The following is a 15,921-nucleotide window of genomic DNA, read 5'->3' on the forward strand; positions in this document are numbered from 1 at the left end:
AACAATGATGGGGGAAAGGTCGTTGCGGCAGCGAAGAAGCAAATCGGTGGCAATCGTGGACTTCATCTGTCGTGATGGTCGTGAAGGTGGTGTACAGCTTCGCTACGTCGATGTCTTAGAAACTTCTTGCTGGGCTAGTTGTTGAATAGTTGCCATGATTTGAAGCGCAACAAAAAAAAAAAAAACACGGACGAAGAACAGAGTAGACGAGACAGGCGCCTGCATCGTCTACTCTGTTCTTCGTCCGTGTTTTTTGTTGCGCTTCAAATCACGGCAACTTTTCATGTCTTACGCGTTAGTGAAAGCTTTCTTCATTTTTTTATTGCTGCAAATGGCCAGTTATTTGCTTTTATTGTACTCAAGACGTTTATTTGAACGTCTTGTATACAGAGTGGTGAGCTGAGAAAGTTGGCGTGGCGCCATTGTGTACAACAGCGCGAAAAAAGACTTAGGCGATGTGAATTCGCACAGGACCAGCGCTGAATCGCAACTAATTTATTCACGGGATGCATGCGGAACATAAAGTTTGCAACAGAAGAAAGAGAGAGAGGGAACAAAGCATTCAAATCGAACACACTGCCTCGTACCCCCTCCGCCACATAGTCAACACTGAAAGCTTTAACGTGAAACTCATGGAGAATAAACAAAGGGCGACTCCCGGGATGATAACTGGATTGCAAAACGTAGGAGCATCAAGGTTGGCGGCACGTGCCAGTTAAGTACGCATATTCTTTGCCACAAAGCGCTATCGACGTTTGGCTTACGCAATCGTCTCCCAGCTTCCTGACGTGAAACTCTTCAATAATTTAATTCCCGGCCTGTCTGCCTGGCGTGTCTGGAAAGAACGGTCGTTTTTGTTACCACAGGGTAACAGCCGCATGCGCGGCAGTGGTCTGCTAGCCGGGAGTATGGGTTGCTTTAAGAGACTGCCTACGCTCACCTAGGCGGGTAGTGACGAATCGGCCACTCTGAACCACGTAGCTTTTGCCACAAGACAGAGGAAGCCGATAAACTATACTCGCCTCACACGGGACACACCTTGGTTTGTGTTGCACACCACAACTACCCTCTGTGCGTTCACCCTCTGTGAGTCTGTGCACTTGAGCCCACATCTCGGCGAGCTTTTGTGGCGCAGAAAAAAAACACACCGACACCATATATGGTGTCGGTGTGTTTTTTGTGCGTTGTGCTTTAGTGCCTTGTAAAATGTGTGTCGTTTACCGGATACCACTGTCTTGTAAAAAAGAGTGTGCGTGAGGCAGACGGGACGCTGCCCAAATATACGACTACGAGAGCACGCAGGACGATGAAAAATCGCACGTAAGCAAATTTGCCCGCACATCGCAAAAAAAAAAAAAACGCTTTTCCACTCAATATAAAGCAGTCGGTAGTGCAGAGCAGTGATCTGTCATAATAGGATTTGGCGCCGTTATCCGCTTACTGCTACTACCCAATGCATTTCAAAATTCCCGCCTCCGCAGTGCTTGCGCGCCCCCTGCCTGAAACTGCGCCAGGGGGAGTTCGGTTCTTTTTGTGCTTCCTTTAATATCCTATGCTGGAGCTGTTTTGCGTCATTTCGAACGCGTAATTCTTTCATGCGCGGCTGGAGCCTTTCTGCGGAATTCCGAACGCGCCATTTTTGTCTTGCGCGGCTGGAGCCTTTCTGCGTCATTATGAACTGACCAGTTTTTTCTTGCAGGGCCGCTTTTTTCGCATAATATCGTAAAAACCAACCCAACAAGCGTTCCTAACTAAGTGAACGCGGGGGGCTGCCGGTTATACACACAGATTTTGCCTGAAGAGTACCTGCAATTTTCTTTGAGCTAAAAAATAGAGAGATGTATGACGAGCTCCAGCGGTTCACGAGGTTCGAACGGTTCTGACGACCCCTGACGACGGTACATCAGGCTTTAGTTGGGTCCGTTATCTCGCTGCGCCGCCTGATTCCGGCAGGTTGTAATAAATTCTCTTTAGGGCTAGTCGCTGCGCCTTGACATGTGGGTTATAACTAATTCTCTTTATCCCCCCCCCCCCCGACCGTTACCGAGCTACGACGAAGAGGCGAGATCATAAAGTGCTCTGCACTTAAAATTGTAAAAATGCGAACCCCGTTTCGGTGGTACCGGGGTGCTCATCGAGAATAGAAATCGTATGCTTAGTAAGATCGTAGAAGCCTTCTACATTGACCTTCCTCGATTACGCTCTACGAAAAAGAAGCTAAAATAGTCGGCCGTATGCTCACGTGAGCTGTCAGACCTTCTGCACGTGCGTTTACTGTACTTTCTGGTACTTTCTGTACTTTCTTTCGCTTCCTTACTACACCTACGTGGCAATTTTGCGGACAGCCATGTGTTTCCACTACCAAGTTTAAGCTCGCGCTATCGCTGTATGGAACCCTTCAAAGACATGTGGCGTGGAGTCGTATTGTTGCTCCACACGCCGACGCCGAATGCCGGCTTTTTCGATTGGTTGGCTATTAATCGCTTTTGCAATAATATACCACACGTCTCAGCTCCGGTGTCCCCCCTCATAACTGGGAGATTTGACGTCCAGTTGAAGGCGGCGCCATGCGAAATCGCCGGGCTACTGACAGCATGTTCGGTGGCGCGGGGTGTTCGAAATAACCCGGGCGTCGTTGTTTGAAGTGCTGGATGTTTTTGCGCATTGAAATGCACGTAGCGTTGAGAGAACCACAGCGTCAGTTGGAATGAACCGGACGTTTGAAATAAGCTTCTTAAAAGTACGAGAGACGCCTGTACTTCGGAAAGGCTTTGCTTATACATGCGCCGTTTTTAGGATAAATACATAGAAGGCATATAGACAACGCTGATTCTTTACCGCACTAAGAAAAACGACCGCAGCAGAAAGAGTGTCGGTGAATGAACACTCCAGAACAGCAGGTTACACGCCTAAAAATGCTGCACATTATAAAGGAGACATTCCGAAATGTTTTAACGAACTTTAGAAATGTTTATAAGTGGGTTGTACTTTATTCTCGCCGTGAACATAGCGCGTACACTCTGGGTCGCTTCCATTGAGTCCGCCTGCACGGCTCCGAGATGCAGAAACACGATGTCGCCCATTCATTGCTCACTGCGGCGTCTACTTTTCCGAGACAAGAAGCGGAGATCCTATTACAGAAATGCCGTCAGCGATGTATGAACTCGGTATTATTATCTCACAGGATTACGACAGTCGTGCTCCAGTGCCCTCGATTCGCACCAGCGGCATCGTCTCGTCAGCCACTCGATGGCTGAGACGCGCTAGCAATTAATCCCTTCTCCAAGAAAAGATTTGAACGCCGCAGCGGTGGCACGACATTTAAAAAGGAGGCAGGAGAAGGGGGGTGGGTATTTTCAAGTATCCCTGACCCCATCCACCCCGTTTGCGAGCGAATATTAGGTGTTTACGTGCGTTGAGACTGGCGGCGAGCGAACGGCCTAAGTTGTCGCCGGCCGCTCCGGTATTGAATGAAATTAAGCTCTTGGGGGGATTAGAAGTCGCTGTGCCCCACTTAGCCAAAGAGTCTCACAGCGACCGAAGCGCTGAAAATAGCTCCAGGGTATTTTGGACGCGCTGGGATGGGATAAGACGCCAAATGCCACGGTCTGGTGCCCGGCGTCTTTCCCGGCACAACAGGATTGACCATGAGAACTTCGTAGCTTGCAATACCCATACTTGATTTAATCATAGATGTATCAAGAGATTGTACAAAATCTGGAATACGAAATAGCAAGTGCAACCTACGTTCTCCACTAGCGTATTCCGTACTAGGCAAAATACCTACTACACAACACCCAGTCTTCAAAATAGTCTTATCTGGACAAACTGTTCCCGGAATCCAGGCACGTACTGCGCCTTTAAAGGTGAAACGGTGCCCGGGAAGACGGCAATCTTTCACCATCGGGAGCACCCTGCGTGGCTGAAGGGGCGTCCAGTTGGCGTGGTTGCGCAACAAGGGTAACCTACGATGGCCACGCACTGCTCATGTGGTCCCCTAGCAGGACCACCTGCACCAGCGCCTTTTCTCGCTGGGGACGGTAAGGGCCCCTCGGGCTGCTCCTGAAGGTGTGTGATACGCTCTGTTGGCGCGGTCCTTTTGAGCCAAATCACTGGGGCACGACCCAGACGACCACAGCGGAGCGTTATCTTTCCTCGCGTGCTTTCTCGACACCACAGCGCCCGACTTCAATGCGCCAACGCTACTCTAGTTCTGCGTCTTCGTCTTCCGTTACTCTTTTTCTCCTTTCTATTGTTCCCAGAACATTCAGAGCAGGCGAAACATCCTGAGACCTATTTGTCACAAAACTCATGACAAGGAGGCAGGTAAAGAAAGAAATACAAATCGTACAGTTGGGCTTTTTACTAGCTAACGTCTTTTCTCTGGCGGTCCTGCGAGTCGGGTGCGCTGCAGACGCGGGCTCCGGGACTTTTGCAGTGGAGCTGCTAGCTTCTCGTTGGTCGGACAATTTTGTGTCGTAAAGAAAAAGACCAGGCAGGACCCAGGAGTTCTCGCCCAAGACGACGAGCATGTGTCAGGCTAATCAGGCGTGCAGCATAGAGCTCAGTATTCGTGCAAAGAAAAAACCACAACACAAGCATGGAAACCGCATGCTGGATGATAAAGCGCCGGTGAACAATAAGACCTCCCCTCTCCCCGCACCAACCCATGTGTTCTGGTAAAGATGAGGTCTCCAGCTGCTCTTGAAAGGGGCAGGGGGGTGATGTCATTCGAGGGCTAGCGCATGCGTCAGGCTAGGCAGGACCCAGCAGTTCTCGCCCAAGATACCGAGCGCTTGCGTAAGGACTCAAAATTTGCCGTCAGAGAAGCCGAGTACAAGCGACAAGCCCGCCGAGACAACGAAGAGCCTTTCATACGTTCCCCCATCAGCATGTGTAGTGGTTTACAACAGCTGCACTGGACACCCACTTTCGCAGGGCGGGATGGCGTTCATTTTTTTTATGTTAGGCTTGGAAGCTACAACAGTGAAACACGCAACTGTATGGGGTAAGTGAGGATGTTACGGAAAAAAAATCCCTTCCTTTGCATGAAAACGGCAAGGCTGGGAGTAGAAGCAAGCGGCTGTTACATACAGGAAGGCGTCCGAGCACCGCGCTCCTTCGCCCCCGTCATGCGAGGTAGAGCGGTGAAGAGCGGCCAGAAAAAGTTGCCGCCTTGAAGATGATGACAAGAAGCTGAAGGCAAACTTAACTGGTTTACTGCATGGCGAGAGATGAGCCGAAGCAAGACAGGAACAATGCTCTTACGGGCAAGGTTACAATACAAGACTCGAGCAGAGTGGCAGCATTGATTCGCTGCTCCGAAACGAATAATCTGCGCTCTGGGACCCGAGAATGTGTACTTACAGCGCTAACGGTCAAGCAAGTTCCCCCCTGCTTTTTGCACACGGCGCGAACATAGCACAGGCACACACAAAACGCTGTCTCCAGAGTGCGCGAACGGTCGGTATAACACCCCAAATAAGCTACGCTTAAGAGCACCGCCACTTCGTGCACCCGGAAGCGTCTGGGGGCCATTTTGTTTCTGGCTTGCAGTGTTGCCATCTCTCCCAACGAAACCGCCGCCGGTTGTGACGGGCAGAGTGTGACCGGCCGCTCTAGCGATCGCGCAGCAGAGAAGAGAGAGAGAGAGAGAGCGAGAGAGAGAGAGAGAGAGAGAGAGAGAGAGAGAGAGAGAGAGAGAGAGAGAGAGAGAGAGAGAGAGAGAGAGAGAGAGAGAGAGAGAGAGAGAGAGAGAGAGAGAGACGTCCAGAAACAAAATGGCTGCGCTCATATGTAAACAAACATCACGTGCTGCCGACCGACCAATGCAAATCCTGGCGGCACATAACAGTGAGAGAAAAGAGTGCCGATACTCTAAAAGCCTTTAGCGGCAGCCGCTTTTCTGTTGGAGGCGAAAAGCAAAAACGCCCGTGTGTACGAGATTTCGGCGCACGTTAAAGATCCCCAGGTGGTCAAAATTAATCCGGAGCCCTCCACTACGGCGCGCCTCATCGCCTGCGTTGCGTCGGCGCGTTAAACCCCACAATCAATCAATTAAAATCCTTTATGTAGTGACGCTAGGTCGGTAGCGGCGCACGCTGAGTGTTAGAGAGGGGAGAGAGGAGTTCTCCGCTGTGGCGTCCGCGTCCTTCGGACAAGACTCCGCACGTCACGTTTGCCGCCGCCGAAGTTTGAATACCGCCGCCAGCGAGGCACCCGCTATCCGCGCGTTCACAGGCACGTTGCGGCTTGTCTGAAGCAGCTTTCTTTCACACCAGGGGACTCAGCGAAAGATAGAGAAAGCGCGGGAACATTGTTGCGGCGCGCAGAATCGTAACACGGCCCTTACACTGTCCGAAACTGAATAAGTACAAACTCGCCTATTTCAACACCGCACCGGTGCGGGGTTAAATGTAGTTGCATAGCGAAAGTACGGGTAATGAAAGTTGAAGAGAAAAGATGGGGCTGGGAAATCCTGGTGACCGAAGTTAAGCTTGATTTAGCGGAATGTAAGCTACGGTGGTATATATACATACTTTCTTAAACTAGGAGTTCGCTGCAAAATGATATTCTATTATTCATTACTAATTAATTGAAACACAAAAGAGAGCTCCGCTGGTCAGAGATGTGTTATTCCATGTACGTCTCAGTCTCCAACAGCGAGGGAAGCGCGGTTCTTCCGGTCTGCAGAATTCAGCGACGAAACATCGCAGTTACCAACTAAAGTATGATGGCAGCAGCAGGCTAGAAAAAAGAAAGCAAGCAACACCATATTATTTGGTAGAGACGAATTAAGGCAAGACAATCAAATGTCAAGAAAAATTATTCTCTTAATTCCCGAGAAGATAACAAAACGAAATTTGGTGTAAAAAGCCACTAAACAACGATAAAACAATACAAACTAAAACAACAAGGTTAGCGAAAGAAATAAAAAGGACACGACAGAACTATCGGAAGAAAGGGGGGAGGAAAGGTAAGGGGAAAATAAAGAAGCCACGTTGTACCCGAAAGAGACAGAAATAAAAAATAAGGACGAGATGCAAACGGCTTACAGGAAGAAAAAGAAGAAATCAAGCGAGAGATAAAAGGAGGAGGGAAGGAAACAAACGAGAAAATGAGATAGCGATAAATGTAGTGGCAAAGACATGTTGGAAGCATGATAGCACAAAGAAAAGCAGCAAAATTAGCAGGGATAGAAAGGAAAGAGGGGAAACTAAAAAAAAAGTAAACGATGAATAGAAGAGAAACGACGATCTGATAAATGTTTCATACAAAGTACTACATACCAGCTTGCTCGGTACGCACACTGTTCATTTCAGCTTAAATGAACGAAAATCCCGGACATGCCTTGCTTCTCTTCTATAGTCGCTAAGGTGGAGATAAAACGTGACAAACTCATTTCCGTCTAATACTTATATAATCTATAGCTAGATCGTTATGCTCGCGAAAGCACAGGCAGCTTCGCCCGCTTTCCCGACACCTTCGCCCTCGCGTTCACCGGAAATGATTGGTTCGAGGCACGGCACTCGCGTCGACGCTATTACTGTACAGCGGCCACAGCCATTTCAAGGGAATGAGGCGAGCTGGGACTACGACCACTGTGCGAAACTGCGCCGGGTCAAAGCACTTGTCCTGAGTGTTGCCGTTTTCTTGTGGGACAGAGGCGGCGAGATAAAGGAACCATGTAAAAAAAAGAAGAAAGAAAAAGGGACCAGAAACGTGGGTGTGGTCGGCATACCCTCACGCGATAGGAATCGTGTCGACTCATTTTTCGGGACCTCCCAGGGTTAGCGATGACCTTTCGACGGCGAAAATCTGCTCTTTGCGGGGCGTTGGATGAGGCTTAAGCCTGAAACAGTAGCTGGACGTCATGTTTTTGCTGTTTAATGGCAGGTTTTATCACGTTTCGTTTACTCATTTTTGTCCTGCTTTTAGTTATACCTTAATAGCTTGCTTTTTCATCTGAGCTGTCGTAGCTTTCACAAGGTGTTACGGCTATGACACTTATTTGGTGATGTCGAGTTTCACGTTTCGCGAGCTTATTACGCCGCAACTACACCTGGCCTACCATACGCATCGAAGTGGAAAGCTCGGGATAAATTTCGACCATTCGGGGAACGTTAAGGGTAGCTGAAATGCCGACACACGGTGTTTTCGTGCTTAGCCTCCCCCAGAAAAAAAAAAAAAATCAGGGAAGCTTGAACTCACGCGCAAGACTTGAAAGGCGACGCTGTTGTAGTTGATCATTGACGAACACTAAGTTGAGTTTTGGTATCGTTGTGGGGTCGCGGTTGACCTCGGCGGCATGGAATTTCAATGAACTTATGCTGACCAAGGCCACAGCGAGCTCGTCGTTTTGGTCCACGTTTTCGTACACTTTGCGAGCGCGGCTTGTCATCTCTAGCGGATGCTTTGAACGCCGAGCCTCTCGAAGCGCGGCCTCTTCCACGGCCGTGCGAACTATGCGCGGCCGGGCCTCGTGGAGTCAATGATGACCCACAGCAGTTTCGACATTCAAGACGCGGCTCTTCTACGGCACATAACGCATGCGCACTACGACACGAGGACGAATGAAGGAGGAGCGTACGCCATGACGTGCGAACGGTGGATTTTTTTTTTTGGCCAATGTTGGCCATCTCCCTAAGTGGTTATGCTTAGCTTGACGAACGTACGGCCGAGGCACGCGTGCACGGGCGCTGGGCCTTTTCTTGGTATTTTTAGCTGCGGACACCATACACAAACGATTTGCTCAACAGCTTCGCTGTAAAAACGGCCGCCGCAGGCAGGACTAAACCCGCGCCTTCGCACGAAGGGCACAACGTCTTAGCCACTACGCTACTCCGCTGGGCTAATGCCAAGCTTCAGCGCCTGTTCGGAAACAGTTGTGGAAGCATGAAGTCATTTTCTATGAAGTCGATTTGACGTTCGGTTTTCCTTCGTTGAGTAAAATGGAGTTCAAACAATAAGTGAAATTGGACTGAACGTGTGACAGCGTTGAGGTTATACGCTAACTCCCCCGCTTTTTAATTTTTTCTATTTTTGCGTACATATACGGAGGAAAGCCGCTCCCCTCCTTCTTCCTTCGGCACAGCCATCCTTCGGTCGCCTCTTGGCTTCCGGCGCTTGATATTTTGATATATGATGGCGTATATTGCCCCTGAAAGAATGTTCTTCCAACAATACATATGTGTTTAAAACGGAAGTCCACTTTAAAGACTTGATGTGTGTAAGCTGGCTTTCCTAAATGTCGGTTTAGCATGAAGGCCACTCATACACAAAGAATAGCGAGCGCGGCGGTATATCACACCATCGACGACGATGGGGCGGTATACGCCAAACGTGGGCGCGACGTCCGTCAAAACTTCGAATTCCGCGAGTTGGAAAACGCAAGACGTCGACGTGGCAAAAATCCCGCTGTGGGCTTCCCCAGCACGACGGCGCGGTTTCAGCGACTGTTTTGGGTCAACCAATAACAAACAGTTCCGCTGGTCATCCGACTTCAGAGTGGAATGTTACTGAATATTTTCATAACTGTTGTACGGGATCTACTTTTCAAAGTTGGTAGGTAACTACGCAGACAAATTTATGTAGCTTAGGGATATTAGTAAGGCTGTGTCTGTGGCGAGCGCGCTTCGTTTCCGCTGACATGACTGGCAACAAAAGGACAAAAACGATAGGGGATTGCAGAACCATTAGTTGCACTGACTTCGTCCGAAGATTCTTTGTTATATTATAGCAAAACTAAAGGCGTCATGGCCTCTAAAACCCAGCATACGTTTTAGCCCGTCTCGGGCTTTATTTCGTGAAGTGTGGTTGAGAATAAACCATCTAACGTAATCACTAATTAGCCAGTTACTTCTATTTACCTTACTTGAACCGTTCAGCTCACGCAGCAAAGTTTGGCTCATGAGTTAAGTCTCCTAGAAGCAAAACATATACCTGCCTACTAATGCCAGCACGGAAAACTTGACAAAATATGTTATATTGCGACAAAAAAGGAGAACCGCTGAATTTCAATGGAATTACGAGATCGCAGGACTAGCGACGACTCGGCTGGATGCAAAGTATTAATTGCCGTCAGGTACTAGTCTTTGCTTAAACGAATACTGCATACTCAGCTACCGTCCCGGTGCGGCAAAGCGCAATTAGTGAACGACTTGTACCAAGGGCTTACAGCTGTAGGCGTGATGCGCCGAGCTATAGTGGTCTGCACATAGTACACACCCGTGCACGTTGACAGAGCAATTTCTTTTTCGGATTTACGAATTGCGTGCGCTGGGAAGCCTTTCATAACTTGCTGTTCATAATTTACCGCCTTCCCGAGAGAGATAATGTTCTCCGTATTCTCGCGGTTTTAATCACCAGTGCTTTCCATCGTTTGATATAACACTGGATAATGACCTTCGTGCTCTAACGTCTTTTTTTAAACACGAGTGTTTTCTCGGTTCGTATCTTTACGTTATAACGCTGAATAGCCACGAAAATTACGAACGTCTGAGAACGCGTTAACGATTCTTTCGGGGTCTAAGCGCAATCTGTGGAATTGCCATTTGGCGACCATGGAAGAGGTGCTTGCAAAAAGCTGCAAGAAGTACGGAGGAAAACGGGTGGTATCTGTACCGATACCTGAAGAAAGTAACAACTGGTTTGTACAGTCAGTATGTTATCTTGCAATTTTCAAAAAAAAAAAAAAAAAAAGAAGCGCTATCGGCCCTGAAATTTGTTACCTCCCAGCACTATCAACTGGGCCTAAGTTGGGTCCAATTTATTTTTTCGCTGGCTTGAATGTCTGCGTGTGGGTTTGATTTTTTGTACTACTGCAAAACATTTTCGGTAATTTGTAATATTCTTGATAAACAATGGCTAAACCAGAGTTTGGCAAAGGCACCCATAAAACAACGGGCTTGAGCTCGTGCAAATGGTTTAGGATTTAGAATTTTAAAACATCAACAATTACCCGAAGGTATCTCAGAATTACTTTCATTTATGAACACAAAATGGTTTATATGAACTGAGTCACTTATTTACAGATGAAGAACATACGCTCAGCGTAAAACTGCATTAAGACGTCGGAAACGTTATTTACCAATAGTGCTCTGCATACCGTGGGAATATTACGATGATTTATTACGCCTTTCGAAGTGCACTGTACCCACCGTTGTTTCTCAGTAGCGCCAAAGGACGCGGGTGGGGCCTATTTCTGATGGACGCGAGAAACGAAAAAGGCCATGTGCCGAGTTTTTCGCGCACGTTAAGGATCTCCAGGTGGCCTAAATTAATAGAGAAAGATTTACTTTGGCGCAGGTTCGGCGCACAAAACTGCCAAATGTTTACTTTTTAGATGCATTGTTCGAAGAAACAGACTCCACTGAATCGACTGCTTGTAGGCAGAGCGGTTTTCTCCAGTGAATACAGAAGCGAAAAATTATTATTTATTGAGGAGTAAATTATCGTAGGAAATTTCTGAAGTATCTTAGAGATGCGAAGTTGGCTAGCATATGCAATATGATGGTACGCAACGAGACACTCTGGTCATTTTACATAAACAGAAAAGTGGGCACTGCTGAGGGGTTGCTCCAAGACAGCGATATTTGTTATGGTGACAAGTCTATAGGGACCCCACCGTGTTTTCCGCAGTCCATCCCACGTTAGGATGCTTCCCGGCAAGTGCGTGCATATTGAGGGAAAGCCAACTTCATGAAGAAGTGTATCGAAGAGCTCTACGCAAACAAAAACGTTCTGTGTCAACATTTGAACACCGAAAAGTGTCCCAGTTTTGTGTCGCATACATTCGCCGAAGATTGACCAAGACGCTGAGTGGTAGTCAAAAACGATTGCAATACTAATTGTCTCAAAATCGACTGTGATACGGGTGTGAGCGACAGCGTTCTTCGAACACACATGGCGCGTTCAGCATTGAGTGTCATGTTGTTTCTTGTTGCTTGTCTGTTACGCCCTTTATGTTCGTACGTCTTGTTATCGCTCCCACATTTCTGCCTGGATAGGGCACTTTGTACGCGTTCGAGTTCTGACTGTACTCTTCCTCCGTCGTGTGCAGGGTGATGCTGCGGACGGTGACGTACAACCTGCACGGCCTAATACCGGCTTCGTGCGTGTGTGCCAACCGTTATGACCGAGAAGCCATCGTCCGCTGCCTGGGCGACGAGGCCGGACTGAAGCCATCCCTGACGCTCGGACAGCTCCCCTCCACGCCCGATGAGCTGCTCAAGCTCGATCAGGTACGACGACGCGTCCACGCACACCTAACCTATTGCACGCTTGTGGACAAGCAGGGCATTATCGTCGGCCCTACTTGTAGTTTGTCAGCCGGTGCTGTTCTGGCGGCAGTCGATATATTCGCTATCGAGGTATACCTGCATTCTTTCCACGATAGATGAGAGCACCGCGCTACAGCTGTCAAGCTGTTAAATAAGTCTGTAACCATCTGTTGAACAAACCCCAGTGCGGGTAATTTAATGCCAGTGCAGGGACCTTGCGGGATGATAACATCGGGAATTCCTCTTGATCATACTTTCAACAGTGCAATAGGCCCATTTTTACCTTTCGGTTAACCGCCAACGTTGTCACGATCCCAACTCGGCATGCTGCCTCGGTTTAACTTGTATAGTCAAAGCAGTCGCATCTGTTTCAACTCTAATAATCGATTATTACACGTTGTTTGATATAATGCTTGCGGTTTTATGTTAAAACGCAAACGATAAGTGTTTTTGAAAATCCCGTTTTTGACTCAAACGCATGTCTACCTTCACTACGTTCGGCATCTATGCTCTACGTCGGGCATCTATTGATCGAAGTTGACTCATTCAGTTAGCATTGGACGCGGAATGTTGGTTTGGACTGAACATTACGTTTAAGAGATGATTATACCAGATTACCAAAAGGTGGAAGTCATGAGACGTTCGTCTATGGGCACGAACATTGCAATGCCAATGGCATAAAAAGACCACGCATATTTCTACAAAGTTTCTACACAAGCATTTAAAATAATAACTTGCTGTGAACGAAATATTGCCTTTATTGGACGATAAACTTCCCTAGAAAGCCACCAATGTCAAATAACGCTCAATATGCGAGGCAAGTATGAAAACTCTATCGGTTCAATAAATTAGAACAATTGTATCTAATACGTTTGCAACACCCATCAAGATCTCTTGCCAAGAAAAAACAAACTGAAGTTTCCGTTCCAAAGTATTTTTATATGTACCCGTACTAATATAAACTACAAAATTATAGTAACGAGACGGTTCGTAACCTTTATAGGTTGTAATTGAACTCCACACCATCTTTATTCAAGTGGCTGATCGAGGTTACATAGGAGGCAGGGAGCAATCAGTTCTCCCGGGAGGGGGCCTCCATTCCAAGGGCTCTCAGTGACACAAGTCATCATGCTGATGCATTGTACGATGCTTATTCACTAGCGGGGGTGTGATAGGTTGGAAAGGTGAACGGCAGGGAACACAAGTTACACGCAAACAGTTCGCTACTGCCAGCGCATTGACGTGCATCGAATGCTGCCATCTAAAGCAACGCGAGCATTTCATTAAAGTGAACTGTATGAGTGAAAGCCACCTTGGTAAATGCCGGAATGGCTGTGACGTGAATTTGGCACAATATCGTTTTGGGTACATAATTTCGTGGAACTGTTATTTTTGTTGTAATGATGATTTTAGAATTTAACGTGCCGACGCAACGCAGGCGATGAGGCGCGCCGTAGTGGAATGCTCCGGATAAATTTAGATCACCTGGGGATTTTTAAAGTGCGCCGAAATCTCGTACACACGGGGGTTTTTGCTTTTCGCCTCCATCAGAAAAGCGGCCGCCGCGGCCGGGAATCGAACCCGCGACCTCGTGCTCAGCAGCGCAACGCCTTAGCCACTGAGCCACCGCGGCGGGTATTTTTTTGTTGTTGTAATAATCGTTTACGTATTCATTCTGTAGTTACTGTAATATTTGTTGGATTACAGGACGCAAGAGATACTTTCATGCTGATAGTGCCGATTTTCACGAAGGATATCTGATACAGCAGGGCTATTGCTTCAGACTCTTTTTTGCCCGCTATAATTTCGCCGCTGAACGATTCCGACTAGCAATACACAAATTTTCAAAATTCTATTGTCACTCATGGTTGAGCGGTTTTTCTTGAGTTTTCCATGACTTTGTATACGTTATTATCTATTATCGGCATTAAATTCTACAGCAGTTTTTTTATTGGGATTTAGGTTAAATTTTAACGCTACCTGTTATTTGTACAAAAAACCCAGAAATGATGTACTTCAGTGGGTTCACTTTAATGAACCATTTTTAAAACAATGGTTAGAAAACTGGCCCGCGAAAACTTCCTACAGTTGTTAAAATGTATCTGAGTGTTTTCCCCGAATTAGTCTGTGCGGAGGTATCCAGCAAAATAACCAGGAAATGGGAAGCGCTATCTTTTATTTGTGCTCATTGGTCATTCTCAACTGCAATTATGGAAACTGCAAACTAAAACAGAACTGAAATAACTGGAAAAAGAATCGTTTCGCAAAAAAAAAAAATGCACAGAATCTTGAAAAATTCTATTCCGCTACAAAGCGTTGCAGAACCACAGGTCATGTGCAAAATCTGATTTGTGAATTGGATGGATCGCTGTTTTTATTGTTGTTATTTTCACAGCCACTGCCCACTCTTAAGTCACCTCGAAACCAGATGGATGAACACCTGATGAAATAGGCGTCGCCTGAAAGCAGGAAGAAAAAAATTCGGGCCATGTCCACTAACGCGAAACCTGGGGAGGGGCAAAGCATGCAGTGTATAAGTGTATTCTTGGCGCCGTGGTGTTTTTGCCAACGGAGACGAAACCGTTCTGGGGTAGAGGTATACAGCTTTGCTGTAAAGGTCTCTTGTCTTAGAAGCACGAAGGTCTCTAGCGCGAGGCGTAAACGACTGTCCCGGTGTTTTGTAGCGTGAGTTACACTGGCTGAGGTTGAGCAGTTTCGTGTGGCTCCTGGAGAACCGTGCTGCGCATGCGTGAGGAGCAATGATGTCACACGGCGCACAGAACGTTCCTGGCTGCCAGGCGTCTCTCACACACCCCACCCGCCCAGTGTCTTCGCCGACCTCCGTTCCGCACGTGGCGGCCCGGTCCACTTGATCATGCGAGGGGTGGTCGGGTGTGGAACGAATGGCTCGTGCATCGCAGCAACACCGGCGTGCGCCTGTGGTACGAGCTTAGCTCTGGGGCGATTGGTGACGCTGTGCCGGAGCCGCTTGATAAATATGCATGTGTCACATAATGCGTACGCCGTGTGTGTGTGTCATTGAATCAGCAGTAAGCATAATAATCAAGCTAATCCTAGAGAACCAGGAAAGCTAAAAATAACCATCTGAACCTTGGCTCACGCTACGTATATCTTGGCATGGCGGAGCTAAGCCACTGCTATTTTTTTTCCAGCACGCTTTACGTTCTGGCGCAAAGTGTAAGCGAGTGTCCCGGTGTTTTTTAGTACGCGTTACGTTCTAGCGCGAGGCGTAAACGAGTGTCCCGGTGTTTTAGGGCCGTGACTACATGAGACGACGATTATGACGACGACGGCAAGAGACGCCAACAGCTCCAGCCCCTAAGGGGCTTCGTTCCTAAAGGAAAGAAAAGAGGTCAACTTTCTTTTTTCGCACCGCGTGACTACCGGTGAGTGAAAACTGCTCCGTTTAAAATCAAGGCGAGGTAATGAAAACCGCATGTCACGCGGAAGGGCCTGCGGCAGCGTCGTGGAAACCACATCCTTAACGCGTCCAGTAGCACCTAATGGCCCGTGTGCGAGTGGTTCCAGGGAGTTTCTCGCAGGCCGGACCCAAGGAGGAGCTTCCATCGTAAATATCGGCCGGCTGGAACGGCCGGTGTCGGCATAATGACGCTTTCGC

At 47.8% G+C, this 15,921-nt stretch overlaps 1 protein-coding gene across 1 annotated transcript in view; it reads left to right on the plus strand.

Moving 5' to 3' along the window:
- Window positions 1-15,921, plus strand: part of Rsh (Rap GTPase activating protein radish) — a 321,267-nt gene that overhangs the window by 166,496 nt on the left and 138,850 nt on the right. Inside the window, exon 5 of the mRNA XM_077707586.1 lies at window positions 12,062-12,242. Coding sequence (XP_077563712.1) covers window positions 12,062-12,242 — 181 coding nt within the window. The remainder of the gene's footprint in view (window positions 1-12,061; window positions 12,243-15,921) is intronic.

The sequence above is a fragment of the Haemaphysalis longicornis genome, unplaced genomic scaffold (genome assembly GCF_048455015.1).
Source record: "Haemaphysalis longicornis isolate Haplotype H1 unplaced genomic scaffold, Haemaphysalis longicornis Haplotype H1 scaffold_4, whole genome shotgun sequence".
Taxonomy (NCBI): domain Eukaryota; kingdom Metazoa; phylum Arthropoda; class Arachnida; order Ixodida; family Ixodidae; genus Haemaphysalis; species Haemaphysalis longicornis.